Genomic DNA, 14,013 nt, shown 5'->3' on the forward strand with positions numbered 1-14,013 from the left:
ACCATCCTTGGCTAAATAAGTACCTAAATATTTAAACCTATCAACTTGCTTTACAACCATACCTCCAATTACACATTCCTGTGCATTTTCCATATTCATATTGATTATTTCAGTTTTTCCACAATTAATAACCAAACCCACCTTGCGACCTTCACTCACCAAACAGTCCAACACTCTCTGCATCTCTTCTGGCCCATCACAAATCAAAACTATATCATCTGCATAATCTAAATCCAAAAGTTTCCTGTTCTCTCCCCAAAGTATACCTGCACCGGTTTCTGTTCCAACGCGTTTCATAATGTAATCAATGACCAATATAAATAGTAAAGGCGATAGAACACCACCTTGAATTACTCCGGACTTGGCTTCAAACGAATCACTCAGACAACCATCAACCATAACTTTACAAAATGTGTCCTCATGCATGTTCATAATGACCCTCACAAACTCCTCTGGTATTCCATAATGTCTCATGATCTTCCCCATAGTCTCTCTCGAAACACTATCAAAAGCCTTTTCAAAATCAACAAAACAAAGACTTAACGGTACTCTCATTTCATTAACTTGCTGCATCAAATGCCTAACTATAAAGATCTGATCATTGCAACCACGTCTATTTTACAGTACTTTTTTTTTTTTTTCACATACCAGACATACTCGTACAGTGAGAATCTTGTGTAAGTAAACAACATCTTGTAGTCATTATTCTCTCCCTTACTGTCTTCTCTCCATATTTTTGCTCCTTTGTATATCATGTGTGTTGGCTTTGAATTAGTGCTTTATGGCCTTTGACAGGCGCTAGGAATCCAGTATTCGATTCATTTCCACCTTATTCTATCTGTTGGTGTTTACGGCCAGATGAGATGGAGGGATGGACTGGAGAGGTATATGAGAGAGGGGTGTGTGAGCTGGGAGCAGGGCAGTGAAATGGCTGGGGAGAGGGCGACATGGAGGCGATTTGTTTATGGCAACCCCTTATGGGATTAAGGCTTCTGGCAATAGATAGATAGATAGATAGAGGCATGGTGGTTGTGTGGAGCAGTTTGGTGCAGAATAGTGGCGATACGTGATTGCTGGAGAAGGCCAGAGGCACCACTCGTTACCATGGCAACCACCTGATGCTTACAGTGAGCATTGTCTTTGTAATAGACTTTTTACTTTTACTTTTGTTTTTTGTAAGCTTATTCATATATTGGACAGGTTCTGTTATTATGTACAAGCGATAAAACATATAGGCCTTCGCATTCTGTCAACTTTTTTTTTTTCCATCTATCCATCTATCGCCAGACGCCTTCATCTCGTAAGGGGTGGCCACAAACAAATCGCCTCCATGTCGCCCCGTCCTCCACCGTTTCACAGCCCTGTTCCATACTCACACCCCCTTCTCTCATATACCTCTCCACTCCATCCCTCCATCTCATCCTTGACCTCCACCTCACTCACATACACTCTCCTCGTTAGTGTCTCACTGTCCATCCTCTTGATGATACTTGCAAGTCATGATAGTTGGGTGGGTTGCAGTGATGTAGGTGGCTGCCCGTGGGTTAGAGAGAGAGTAGGAGACGGAGACACTGCAGCGTGGTTGAGAGATGTGATTTAGAGTGAGTGAGAGAGAGGGGCCATGAGATAGAGAGAATAAAAGAAACTGAGCGTGGTTAAGAGATAAGATTTAGAGAGAGAGAGAGAGAGAGAGAGGCCATGAGTTAGAGTGAAGAAGAAACTGCCGTATAATTAAGAGATATTATTTAGAGAGAGAGAGAGAGTGAGTGAGAATGCTCATGAGTTAGAGCAGTGGTTGCCAAACTTTTTTTTTTTTTCAGGCGACCCCAATTCTGCACATCTAGCCATGACCGCGACCCCACTGTAAGGTTGGAAAAAAGACAATTAGCATTGAACGTTATTTTAGTTATAGAAATTTGAAGTCTTAATTTGGACCAAAACATCCACTTCTGAAATAATATTTTGTCACAAAGACGAACTAAAATTGTTTTTTTTCAACTGATAAATTGATTTTAATGGGGGCCTTGGGGCAGGATATGTCTGGTAAGCTTCTCCATTCATGGCTCAGTCGTAGAAAGTGCTACCCTCAAATCATGTTCAGGCTGCAACCAATTTCTGCTTTTCGTTTTGATGGCAGCCAGATATGCAAACCCTGATCCGCACAGATAGGTTGTAACGAACGGCAACAGCACTTTCACAGCCTCACTGCCGAGGACTGGTTTCTCCTTCACAGTAGTCCAGGACACTGCTAGTGACTGTTTCATCATGTTGCACCTCGATGAGCTCCTCTTGCAGATTTGGATGGAAGACGCTTCTTCTGAGAGGTCTTCGACGTGGACATCGAAGGGTCTGCGCACCCATTTGTATTTCTCATGCAACTCTTCATCTGGAATATATCTGTCAAACTCCTCACTCAGCTTCTGAAGGTGCTCAACAATGACACTTTGTTCGTCCACAAGCGTGACGTCTTCATCTTCCTGAAAAAGGTTCAAGAGTGGAAAGGATGCAGTTTTCCCAGCTCGATTTTTCCCTTCCACAACGTCAGTTTCTCCTTCAATGTCTTGATCTTCTCTGACACAAAGAGATGAGTTTTTTCGTTTCATTGCATGGATATACTCAACAAATTCAACACTGTAAATATGTCTGTTGGATATGCCAGTTTAAGCAACCACCTTGGTTCTGCAAGCCTTGCTGCCAGTGCATGTGTCTTCTCGTTCAAGAAGATTTCAACCTCTACACGCATTTCAAACACTCTCTGGAGCACTTTCCCTCGGGACAGCCACCTGACACAAGAGTAGTAAAGCAGGTGTTCATATTCCGATCCCATATCAGAGTACATCTGACTGAACAACCTGGAATTCAGAGCTGATGATTTAATAAAATTCACTATTTGAATCACATCTTGTGTCACAGAGTCAAGTGACAGTTTCCGGGAGGCAAGGTTTTCCCGGTGGAGCAGACAGTGAGTCATTATCACTGCGGGGTTGACTTGTTTTCCCCTGGCGGTGAAACCCTGATGTGCCCCTAGCATTGCAGGTGCACCATCCGTGCACACACTGAAGCACTGATCCCAGCTGAGGCCTTCTTTCTTGATGAAGCTGTCAACCAACTTGAACAGATCTTCACCTGTTGTTGTCGTCTCCAGACGTTTACAGAACAGGAAGTTCTCTTCCATGTCATTCTTCCCTTGGTACCGCACATATACCAAGAGCTGTGCATCGTCACTGACGTCAGTTGACTCATCCAACTGCAGGCTGTATTTTCCGCTCTCCTTGATGGCAGCCACTACCTCTTCTTTGATGTCGTCCGACATCTCTTGAATCCGTTTCTGACAATGGAACAGTTCCATTTTTTTTTTTTTTCACCGCATCATCTCCGAAAATGGTACTAACCACATCAAGGACTGCTGCCTTCACCAACTTTTCCCCAGTTGCATGTGGCTGTTTACACTTAGCAATTCTTTTTGCAACAAGATAGGATGCAATTGTTGCTTGTTGAACAGAATACACTCCTGTGTACATAGGAGTGTGTAACCGCTGACGCCGCAGTTGTTCTTCTTTCCTCTTCAAATACTGGTGGTCTTTCCCCACCAGCGTCGGGTGTTTTCCGTGGAGATGGCGCTCGAGCTTCTTTTCTTTAAGCGTCTTATGGCTGAGCACTTCCCCACATCTAACACATCGAGGTTTTTCGACCCCACGATCGATGAGAAGCGTAAACCCAATGTCAAGTATTTCTTCTTTGTACATCCGCTTTCTGGACATCACTGAAGAATCTGAAAAGAAATTTATACTTGCTTAATAATAAATCAGACAAAAGATGCTGTTTGGTACCGCCCACCAGGAGGGAGAGGGAGAGGCGCCAAGGAAAGAGGAGGGGAAGGAGCCAAGGAAAATGGAGAGGAGAGGGCCAAGGAAAGATGAGTGGAAGGAGCCAAGGAAATGAAGGAGAGGAGGGGACCAAGGAAAGAGGAGGAAGGGAGAGGGCTAAGGAAAAATGAAGGAGAGGAGGGGACCAAGGAAGGAGGAGGAGGGGAGGGGACCAAGGAAAGAGGAGGAGGGGAGGGAGCCAAGGAAAGAGGAGGAGGGGAGGGAGCCAAGGAAAGAGGAGGAGGGGAGGGAGCCAAGGAAAGAGGAGGAGGGGAGGGACAAGGAATTGGAGGAGTAAAGAGGAGGAGGGGAAGGGGACAAGGAAAGAGTAGCAGGGGGAGGGGTAAGAAAAGGAGAGGGAGAAGAGGAGCAAGGAAAGAGAGGGAGAGCGAGGAAGGAAAGTGTAGGAGGGGGAGAGGGCAAGGAAAGTGCCCCCTTCCCCTCCTCCTGTTCCCTTGCCCCCACTCCTTCTCCTCCACTTTCCTTGTCCCCCTCGCTCTCTAAATATGGTGGACGGTACCTTTCACTGACATACTTTGGTGCGATATTTCGTCGGCAAGTGAAATACTCAGTTTCTTCCTCATATTTACATAGGAATTTTAAAGAAAGAAAGAGTGAGTGAAACCTATACAGCACATTCCAGTTCAATATACGGGTAAAGATACATCAGCTTACCGACAGAAGATATACAGGTTGGTAAAGAGTGTTTCCCGTTACGACCATACAGCTCGAGGACGTGGACAGTTCACGTCTGCAGGACACAAGATGTTGTTCACGTACCAAACGCGTACGGCACTCAGGGATACCAACATTGAATATACATTCTTATAATTTTATATAAATAAATATATACATATGAATCAACCAATACGTTTATATATTTTTCTTTACTACGAATTCCGCCAGAAGTCCACGGATTTTCCGCTTTTTTTTTTTTTTTTTTTTTTTTTTTTTTTTTTTTTTTACTAACTCGCTGTATGGCTGTGGGCGGAGGCACTTCTCATACATGTCTGGCCACTCTATCAGCAGTATTTAACACGATCTCCAGATTCCTCAACCAATATGTGAATATGTGCTGCAAACATCACATACTCGGGAATTAAACATGTTTGATATTTTGAGGGCTTGGCGACCTCATTTGGGGTAGCAACCCCAGGGTTGGGAAAGGGGAAGTTAGAGAGTAAAAGAAACTGCAGCATGGTTAAGAGATGTGATTTAGAGAGAGAGTGAGAGTGCCCATGAATTAGAGAGAGTGAAAAAGAAACTGCAGTATGGTTAAGAGATGTGATTTGGAGAGAGAGTGTGAGTGGGAGTGCCCATGAGTTACAGAGAGTAGAAGAAACAGAAATTGCAGCATGGTTAAGATATAGCCTATGATTTGGAGAGAGTGAGAGTGCCCATGAGTTAGAGGGAGTAGGAGAAGAAACTGCAGTATGGTTATGAGATGTGATTTAGAGTGAGTGAGTGAGTGAGAGTGCCCATGAGTTAGAGAGAGTAGAGGAAGAAACTGCAGTATGGTTAAGAGATGTGATTTAGAGAGAGAGCGAGTTAGAGTGCCCATGGGTTAGAGAAAGTAGTAAAAAAAGAAATTGCAGCATGGTTAAGAGACAGCCTATGATTTAGAGAGACTGAGAGTGCCTAAGAGTTAGAGAGAGAGAGAGTGCCCATGAGTTAGTGAGAGTAGAAAAAAATGCAGTATGGTTAAGAGATATGGTTGATGGAGAAGTGGTGATGACAGGCCCAGATGTAACCCTGGCCACCAGTTCATAGTAAAATAGTCTGTTGGTGTTTGTATATCATGTTGGTGTTGGCACTGACCACACTCCTGTATCTAGTGTTGTATATTTGGCAACACAATACCCGATATTTCTACTAGCTGGATTTCTGTTTAAATATCATCATCATTATTATTACCACCACCACCACTACCACCATTATTATCCTCCTCCTTCTCCTGCTGCTGCTCCTGTATCTAGCGTTGTAAGGTATATTTGTCAACAGAATACCATCATCATTATTATTACCACCACCACCACCACCACCACAACCATCATTATTATCATCATCATCATCGTCCACCTTCATCATCATCGTCCACCTTCATTATCTCCTCCTCTTCCTCCACCACCACCATCATCATCATCATCATCATCATCATCATCATCATCATCATCATCATCATCCCCGACACCTTGTTCCCCCTGGCTCTTTGAACCTGGCAGTAGATAGATAGACAGATAGACAGATAAATGTTTGTGGTGCTGCCTCATCCTATCGCTAAGTAGGATAGTTAGGATGATGGTAGTAGTATAGTATAAGCTAATTATCATACAGTTAATGTGTCCTGCAGTATTTATTATTATTATTATTATTATTATTATTATTATTATATCAGTTTGTTTTCATCTGGGGAACAGGGTCACTCACAGCTTGAATACTTAGTTGTGGTGACGTGAAATTCGAATGAGTCTCCTTGGTTACTAGTCAGATCAGTCCTCTACACCCGGAATACAAAGTTGTGGTTACGTGAAATTTGATGAGCCTTAAGGTGGGAGTGAGTCTCCTTGGTTACTAGTCAGATCATCCCCCCCCCACCTGAATATTAGGTCATGGTTACGTGAATATAATGTGAGTCTCCTTGGGTACTAGTCAAATCACCCCTCCAGTGAGTCTTCTTGGTTACTAGTCAAATCAACCCTCCAAACTGACTACACTTGGCTATCAACCCAGCTGAAATGGGATAGCGATCATTATCAGATTAGAATAAACGTCTGTCTATTTATCTATCTATTGCCAGACGGCTTATTCCCGTAAGGGGTGGCCACAAACAATTCTCCTCCTTGTCGCCATGTCCCTCGCCATTTGACTGCCTTCCCCTCGGCTCACACCCCACTCTCTTATTTGCCTCTCCACTCCATCCCTCCATCTCATTCTCGGCATCTACCTCACTCACACACTCTCCTCGTTAGTCTCTCGTTCCCCATCCTCTCCACATGGCCAAACCACCTCAGTGTATTTCTGCTAACGCTGTCTATCACATCCACATCCACACCAGTATCTCAGGTGACAGGCAAAGATAAAGTTACCGTAGATAATGCCTGTGAAAGATGACTGTAGTTGGTGCACCTTAACTTGGTGCAAAATGTTGTCCTTTGGCAGCTGTTTTCACGTAGCAGCTGGCTGTGTGTGTCACTACCATACATACATACATACACACATACATACATATATTTCACGTAGCAGGTGGCTGAAACAGTGTGTGTGTGTGACTACCATAATACAAAGATAAAGAAGACATGATGTAATGCTGGTAGTGGACATCTACATACAGTACATACATACATATATACATACATACATACACATACATACATCGTACATATATATATATACATATATATACTGTACATTCACACATACTGTACATACATTTTTTTTTTTTTATGTGTCCGACTCTGGGCATAGGCTTCACAGCCTGCTATCAAGGCCCAGCAGTCCTCCTACATACCATACACCTCTACATGTCACATACGTACATACATACATACAAATACATGCACACACACAGTACATACATACATACACATATACATACATACATATATACAGTACATACATATATATATATATAAATACATGCACGCACACACTGTACATACATCTGTCTATCTATCTATCTATAGCCCGACGCCCTAGTCCCGCAAAGGGTGCCGCAGACAAAACGCCTCCAAGTCACTCTGTCACTCACCATTTGACTCCCCTCCCCCCAACTCACCCCCCCCTCCCTCATATACCTCTCAACTCCATCCCTCCACCTCATCCTCGGTCTACCTCTCCCTCTCCCTCCCTCCACCTCACCTACATACACCCTCTTAGTCAGTCTTTCATTCTCCATTCTCTCCACATGTCCAAACCACCTCAGTGTATTTCTCCTAATCTTTTCAACCACATCCACATCTACCCCACAACGTTCCTTCACTTCTTCATTCGTCAACCTGTCCCTCCACGTCACTCCACATGCTCCTCTCAAGTAACTCATTTCCACTGCTCTCACTCTTGACTTGTTCCCCTCTTGCAAGGTCCACGCCTCGCTTCCATACGTCAGGGTAGGGATCACAATACCATCATGCAGTGACTTCTTAACTTCCATACTCACCTCCCTATTTCTCATCACTGCTTTCAGTGTACCAACAACCTTTCTTCCCTGCTGTACCCTTTCACGTACTTCATCCCCCACAGTTCCATCCTTACTCATCACACTACCCAAGTACTTGAATGCACTCACATTCTCCATATCCTCACCATCCAATCTCACTGCACACTCTGTGACTTCATTCCTCTCAAACACCATAACTTTACTTTTGTTTACATTAACTTTCAGCTTCCTCCTCCTACACACTGTCCCAAATTCATTCACCAAACCTTGCAGCTCCCATTCATCTTCACTCAATAATACTGTATCATCAGCAAACAGCAACACCGGAAGCTTCCAAATCTCACCCTCATTCATTAGGGCCACCCCCACATCCACTGCCCTACCTTGCACCTCCTTTACAACCCCATCCATATATATATTAAACAGCCATGGAGACATCACACACCCCTGTTTCAGTCCCACATTGAGATCAAAGAACTCACTCAGCTCACCATCCACTCGCACCGTAGCCCTAGCTCCCTCGTACATACTCTTCACAGCACTCAACAATTTCCCCTCCACTCCATATATTCTCAATACCTTCCACATACCTTGCCTATCTATTCTGTCATAAGCTTTCTCCAAGTCCATGAAGGCAGCATACACTTTCCTTCCCTTCTCTAGATACTTCTCCACTAAACATCTTAGAACAAATATCTGATCTACACACCCTTTTCCCTTCCTGAATCCCCCTTGTTCTTCTCCAACTAGCTCCTCTGTCATATGCCCAACCCTATCAATGAGTATTCTACCATATATTTTACCAGTCACACTAAGAAGGCAAATACCCTTATGGTTACCACATACTTCTCTCTCCCCTTTTCCTTTGTACAGAGGAATAATTATACCTGATTTCCAGTCCTCTGGAACCCTTCCCTCTTCCCAAGCCAATCTACACAACTTCCATATCCACTCCACAACAATCTCACCCCCATACCTAAGCATTTCACCACACACTCCATCAATTCCTGGGGCCTTTCCCAGCTTAATCTTCTTCATCGCTTCCACTACTTCCGACCTACTGATCTCTTCCTCCCTCCTCTCATCTCTTCTTCTCCCAGCCATTCCCCAACCACTTATACTCACACTGCTCTCACTCTCTACATTCAACAAATCCTCAAAGTGCTCCTTCCATCTCCTCAATTTCTCTCTCTTCTCCACCAACAATCTATTATTCCTATCTTTCACTCCCCTACTATTCCCCCTTTCACACTGCCTTACTTTCTTTACCTCCTTCCAAAACAATTTCTTACTCTCCCTCCATTTCACACTCAGATTCCTCCCAAACTCTTCATCCACTTTCTTCTTACTCTCCTTCACCAGTCTCTTAACCTCCCTTCTCCTGCTCACATATACCTCTCTCTTCTCTCTCTCATCTTCTCCCCTACCTCTACTCGCCAACCATTCACCATATGCCTTCTTCTTTTGTTCCACAGCTCGTTTCACCTCATCATTCCACCATGCTGTCCCTTGCACACCCTTGCATCTCCTCCTCACTCCACAAACCGCCTCACACGCTGCGCTTATGTCTTCCGTGAATATCTTACATACGTCTTCCACCCCTTCCATCTGCTCTAGCTCATACCTTCCCAATCTTTCTTCCACTATGCTCTTATACTCTGTCCTTTTCTCACTATCTTGCAATTTCTCCACTCTTCTCACAGGAGCTGCTTCCTCCTGTCTTCCCCTTCATCTCCTCAACCACTTTCTTTGCAGCTCTACCTTGACCATCACCAAGTGATGGTCCGAGACTCCATTCCCCCACCCTCTCCACACCCTTGCATCCAACACTTGTCTTCTCATTCGCTCATCCACACACACGTAGTCTATAATTGCCTTTCGTTCAACAAGTTCACCATCCATCCTCCTCATTACTCTCCATGTATACCGGTGGATCATCTTATGACGAAAGTAGGTGTTGGCTATTGCCAACCCCTTACCAGCACAGATGTCCACCAAAGCACTACCATTCCCATCTACTTCAGCTGGCACACCCCACTGACCAACCACTCCATCCACTCGTACATTCCCAACTTTGCCATTCATGTCTCCAATCAACAGCACTCTCTCGCTCCTCTCAAACTTGTCCATACATGCTTCTACTCTCGCCCAAAACTCATCTTTCACTCTTGCCACTCGATCCTCTGTTGGAGCATACACACATACAATCGCCCATGCTTGTATACCTACTTTCATCCTCATCTATACAATCCTCGCACCCACTGTTCCATACTCTCTTATATTCTCCTTCCACTTCTTGCTTATCATCAGACATACTCCCTCTCTTGCCCTCTCATTCTCACTGACTCCTGCACATATACCTACACCGTGTTCCCATTTTCTCATCCTTTCACCTTCTATTTAGTTTCAGTCAAGCCACATATATCCACTTTTGCATCCTCAAGCACCTGGACAATCTCTCTCTCTTTCACTTCATCATTCACTCCTCTCACATTCCACGTTCCTACCCTCAGAATGTCCTTTGTCCGTTCCTTAGTCGTCAACGTATGGTCCGTCCGGGTCCGAGGCGCTTTGTTTGCTTTTTTAGTTAGTTCTTTTTACGGGGTGGGGCACTAACCCACCACCAACCATTTTAGTCGCCTCATACGACAAGCAGGGATACTGGGAGAGTATTCTTGAAACCCCCCTACCCCCAGGGGGTAGGGTGTGTATGTACATACATACACACACATACTATGCATTCATACATACAGTACACATACATACATCGTACATACATACATACTGTACATTCATCAATCAGACATGGGGTCTATTACTGGGTTTCTATTACTATTACTGTTACTATTAATTTCAGTTGCTCTCTATTATATTACTATTATAATTACTTTAGTGGTCATTTATTACTATTACTGTTACTTGGTCATCTGTTAGTATTACTATTACTATTAATATATTATCTATTATAACGGTATTAATTAAATTGATAATGGTTGTTATATTCATTATCGTTGGGAGGCTGTTGCACTGAATGCATAAGTGTGTCTAGATCACCTGATGGCCTGTTGACCACTCTCCATTCTGCACGGTCTCCTGTGGGGTACCTGCAGCTTGGACAGCAGCCAACAGGTAACCAAGGTGAGAAGGCTGGTTTTATTGATTAGGGTAAACGGTATTAAAGAAGTGTCTGTAATGGGAAAGTAATATACAGTTATCTATTACTTTGCCTTCTGTTACTATTGCAATTACTATTACAGCCAGGAACTTGTGATCTATTACTATTACTATTACTCTGAAAGCCCTGTAATAGTCTATTGCTATTACATATTACTATTACCCCATGTCTGTCATACATACATACACATATACGTACATACATCTATACATACATGATTCAGCAGCAATCCAATAAGTTTCCTCCGTCAATACTTTTCTGTTCATAGTATTCTGAGATGGGTTGGCCTGGTGCACAGAATAATAGATTGACTATACATATATACATACATACACATATACTGTACATACATACATACACACATACATACATGTACACATACATGTTCATAGTACTTTGAGATGGGTTGACCTTGTGCAGAGAATATCACATTGACTATACATCTATACATACATACATCCATACATACACATATACTGTACATACACACACACACACAATGCCTACAGTTCTGTCACCTTAACATGGCCCAAATTGTCGTCGTTGTACAGCTTATTTCACACAGCTGATTGGCAGAAAAAGACAATGCTGTGGCTGTACGTCACTCATAGCACTTCTTCGTGACTAGCTTCCTGACATTGTTTCACCTTAACTTAGCCCAGGTGTTGGTTATCTTGTAGCTTATTGCACGTAGCTCAGTGGCAGAGAAAGACTACTATGGCCTTACATCCCCTTCGTAGCACTTCTTCGTGACTAGCATCATACTCTAGTGGGAAACTATTATTACAACTCGGCATTCATGATGGAGAGACGGCATTTTTAGGTGCAACCTGTGTTCTCTTCAGCCATTCCACAGCACTTATTCGTGACTGGCATCATACTGTGTCTCTTCAGTCATTCCATAGCACTTATTCGTGACTGGCATCATACTGTGTCTCTTAGCCATTCCATAGCACTTATTCGTGACTAGCATCATACTGTGTCTCTTCAGCCATTCCCTAGCACTTATTCGTGACTAGCATCATACTGTGTCTCTTCAGCCATTCCATAGCACTTATTCGTGACTAGCATCATACTGTGTCTCTTAGCCATTCCATAGCACTTATTCGTGACTGGCATCATATACTAGTGTTAATCTCTGGCTACTAGTCACAATTCAGAGTAGAGTGATGGCAGTTTTTGGCCAAGTTAGTGTAGAATGAGTATAGCATCACTGACATCATTCCTCTCAAAGACCGTAATTTTAGTCGTTGCTATAATTTAGTTTCACATTTTGTTTCATACACCAACTTCCAAACTCATTAACTACGTCTGATATGCAGAATAAATCGGTAAGCAAGATGTGTTAGGAATTCTCAAGTGTCAGTTGCAATAAGACCGTGAGTCTGCGTTGCCATGGAGATATTTGCTTTCCCGTCAACTTCATCTTACTGGCTAACGAAAGAGAGAGAGAGAGAGAGGTGAGACGTGGCTGTCATCCTCACTCCGCGGTGACCAGCATAAAAATGGCGATATTTCACTAACTTCACCTGCCAGCTGTGTGTTTTTGGCACAGGCGGGTGTGTATATGGTTATTACAACACTGGATCACTTATGTATCGCATGTGTACCTGAACAACATTATTTAGGCCAAAAATAATAGTCTTTCAGTATTGCCAATATAAGGAGGAAACGTACCATCCCAGTTACACTCTTAAGACAAATAAAAACAGCTTTACTTCCTAGTTTGTAATAAAGTGATGGTTTGTATGGTGTTAATATTACAAGTAACTATATTTCCTATGGTATATCTCCTTTATTTTCTTATTAGCCTGGTGGTAAAATCCACAGCTGGTCAACAGGTAATGTAGTGCTGATGTGGGAACTGTTGTGTGTCAGTCTGTGCTGGAAAAGGTTCAAGGTTTGGGTTGAACTGCTTCCTTCACGTCAGGTAATGTGTGTTTAAGCTGCAGTTATCATTGATGCGGCTGTCTGGCTGAACCCTAGTGAACACATGCCATGTAAAAACATTAATTGCACCATCAGTTGGGTAAATGAAACCCCAGTATTTAGGAAAATGCTGGAGCACTGGCAGGTTGAAGCCTGGTTGGTGTGAAGTGGTTGGTGTGGTGGATGAAAGGAGGGTGTAGTGCAGAAAGGGAAAATAGGAGAGGATAGGCCAAGACTGATGCTGTGTGAGAACAGAACATTTGTTAGGGTAGGACAAAACAGGCCAGATGTCAGGCTAAGTTTGACTGTACAAAATATACCAGGTAAAGTGATTGGAAAGGCTCAGGTCAACTTATACCTGCTGTTTCTGTTCTTGGTATCCAAACCTGACAGTCTTTACTACAGCACCACCAAGCAATGCAACTTACTGTTTTAATGGTAATAGTATTTTAGCTGCCTTGATTTATTTCTGTGCTATTACTGTTAATTATGTATGCAGGAAGGAGGCAATATATTGGGTAGTTATGTAGTGTGATTAAAACAGAAAACCCATCTACACTAACAGCACATTAGGCAAACCCGCTGATTTAGTTTAACCATAACCTGTGCTGTATTTATAAACTATTCTAAACATAAACTGTGTATATAACTGCCTGTATAGACGCTTAGCATCACTCAGGCAACTAACAAACACTTTACAAACTAATTAGTCAATATTACAGTGACAAAATATGACAAACAAACCACCTGTCATACTAGATAACTTATGGCGTTGAGTTTATGCTGTAGATTAGTTAGGATCCTTTATAAATGTCAGCCTGACGCTCTCACAACACCCACGGGCCATACTTATAAATCATCCCAGGCCTTAGTGCCGTATAGGATTC

The 14,013-nt window shown here is 43.1% G+C and overlaps 1 protein-coding gene across 1 annotated transcript in view; it reads right to left on the minus strand.

Moving 5' to 3' along the window:
• Positions 1–2,057: 2,057 nt before the first annotated feature.
• LOC145407817 (zinc finger BED domain-containing protein 5-like) overlaps positions 2,058–14,013 on the minus strand; it is a 39,466-nt gene continuing 27,510 nt past the window's right edge. The window contains exons 3-5 of the mRNA XM_080278674.1: positions 3,393–3,772; positions 2,693–3,328; positions 2,058–2,477 (exon numbers count right to left, since the gene is read on the minus strand). Of these exons, the coding sequence (XP_080134800.1) occupies positions 2,058–2,477; positions 2,693–3,328; positions 3,393–3,772 (1,436 nt within the window). The remainder of the gene's footprint in view (positions 2,478–2,692; positions 3,329–3,392; positions 3,773–14,013) is intronic.

The sequence above is a fragment of the Coenobita brevimanus genome, chromosome 74 (genome assembly GCF_032717465.1).
Source record: "Coenobita brevimanus isolate Jiangsu-jjx chromosome 74, ASM3271746v2, whole genome shotgun sequence".
NCBI classification, from domain to species: Eukaryota; Metazoa; Arthropoda; class Malacostraca; order Decapoda; family Coenobitidae; genus Coenobita; species Coenobita brevimanus.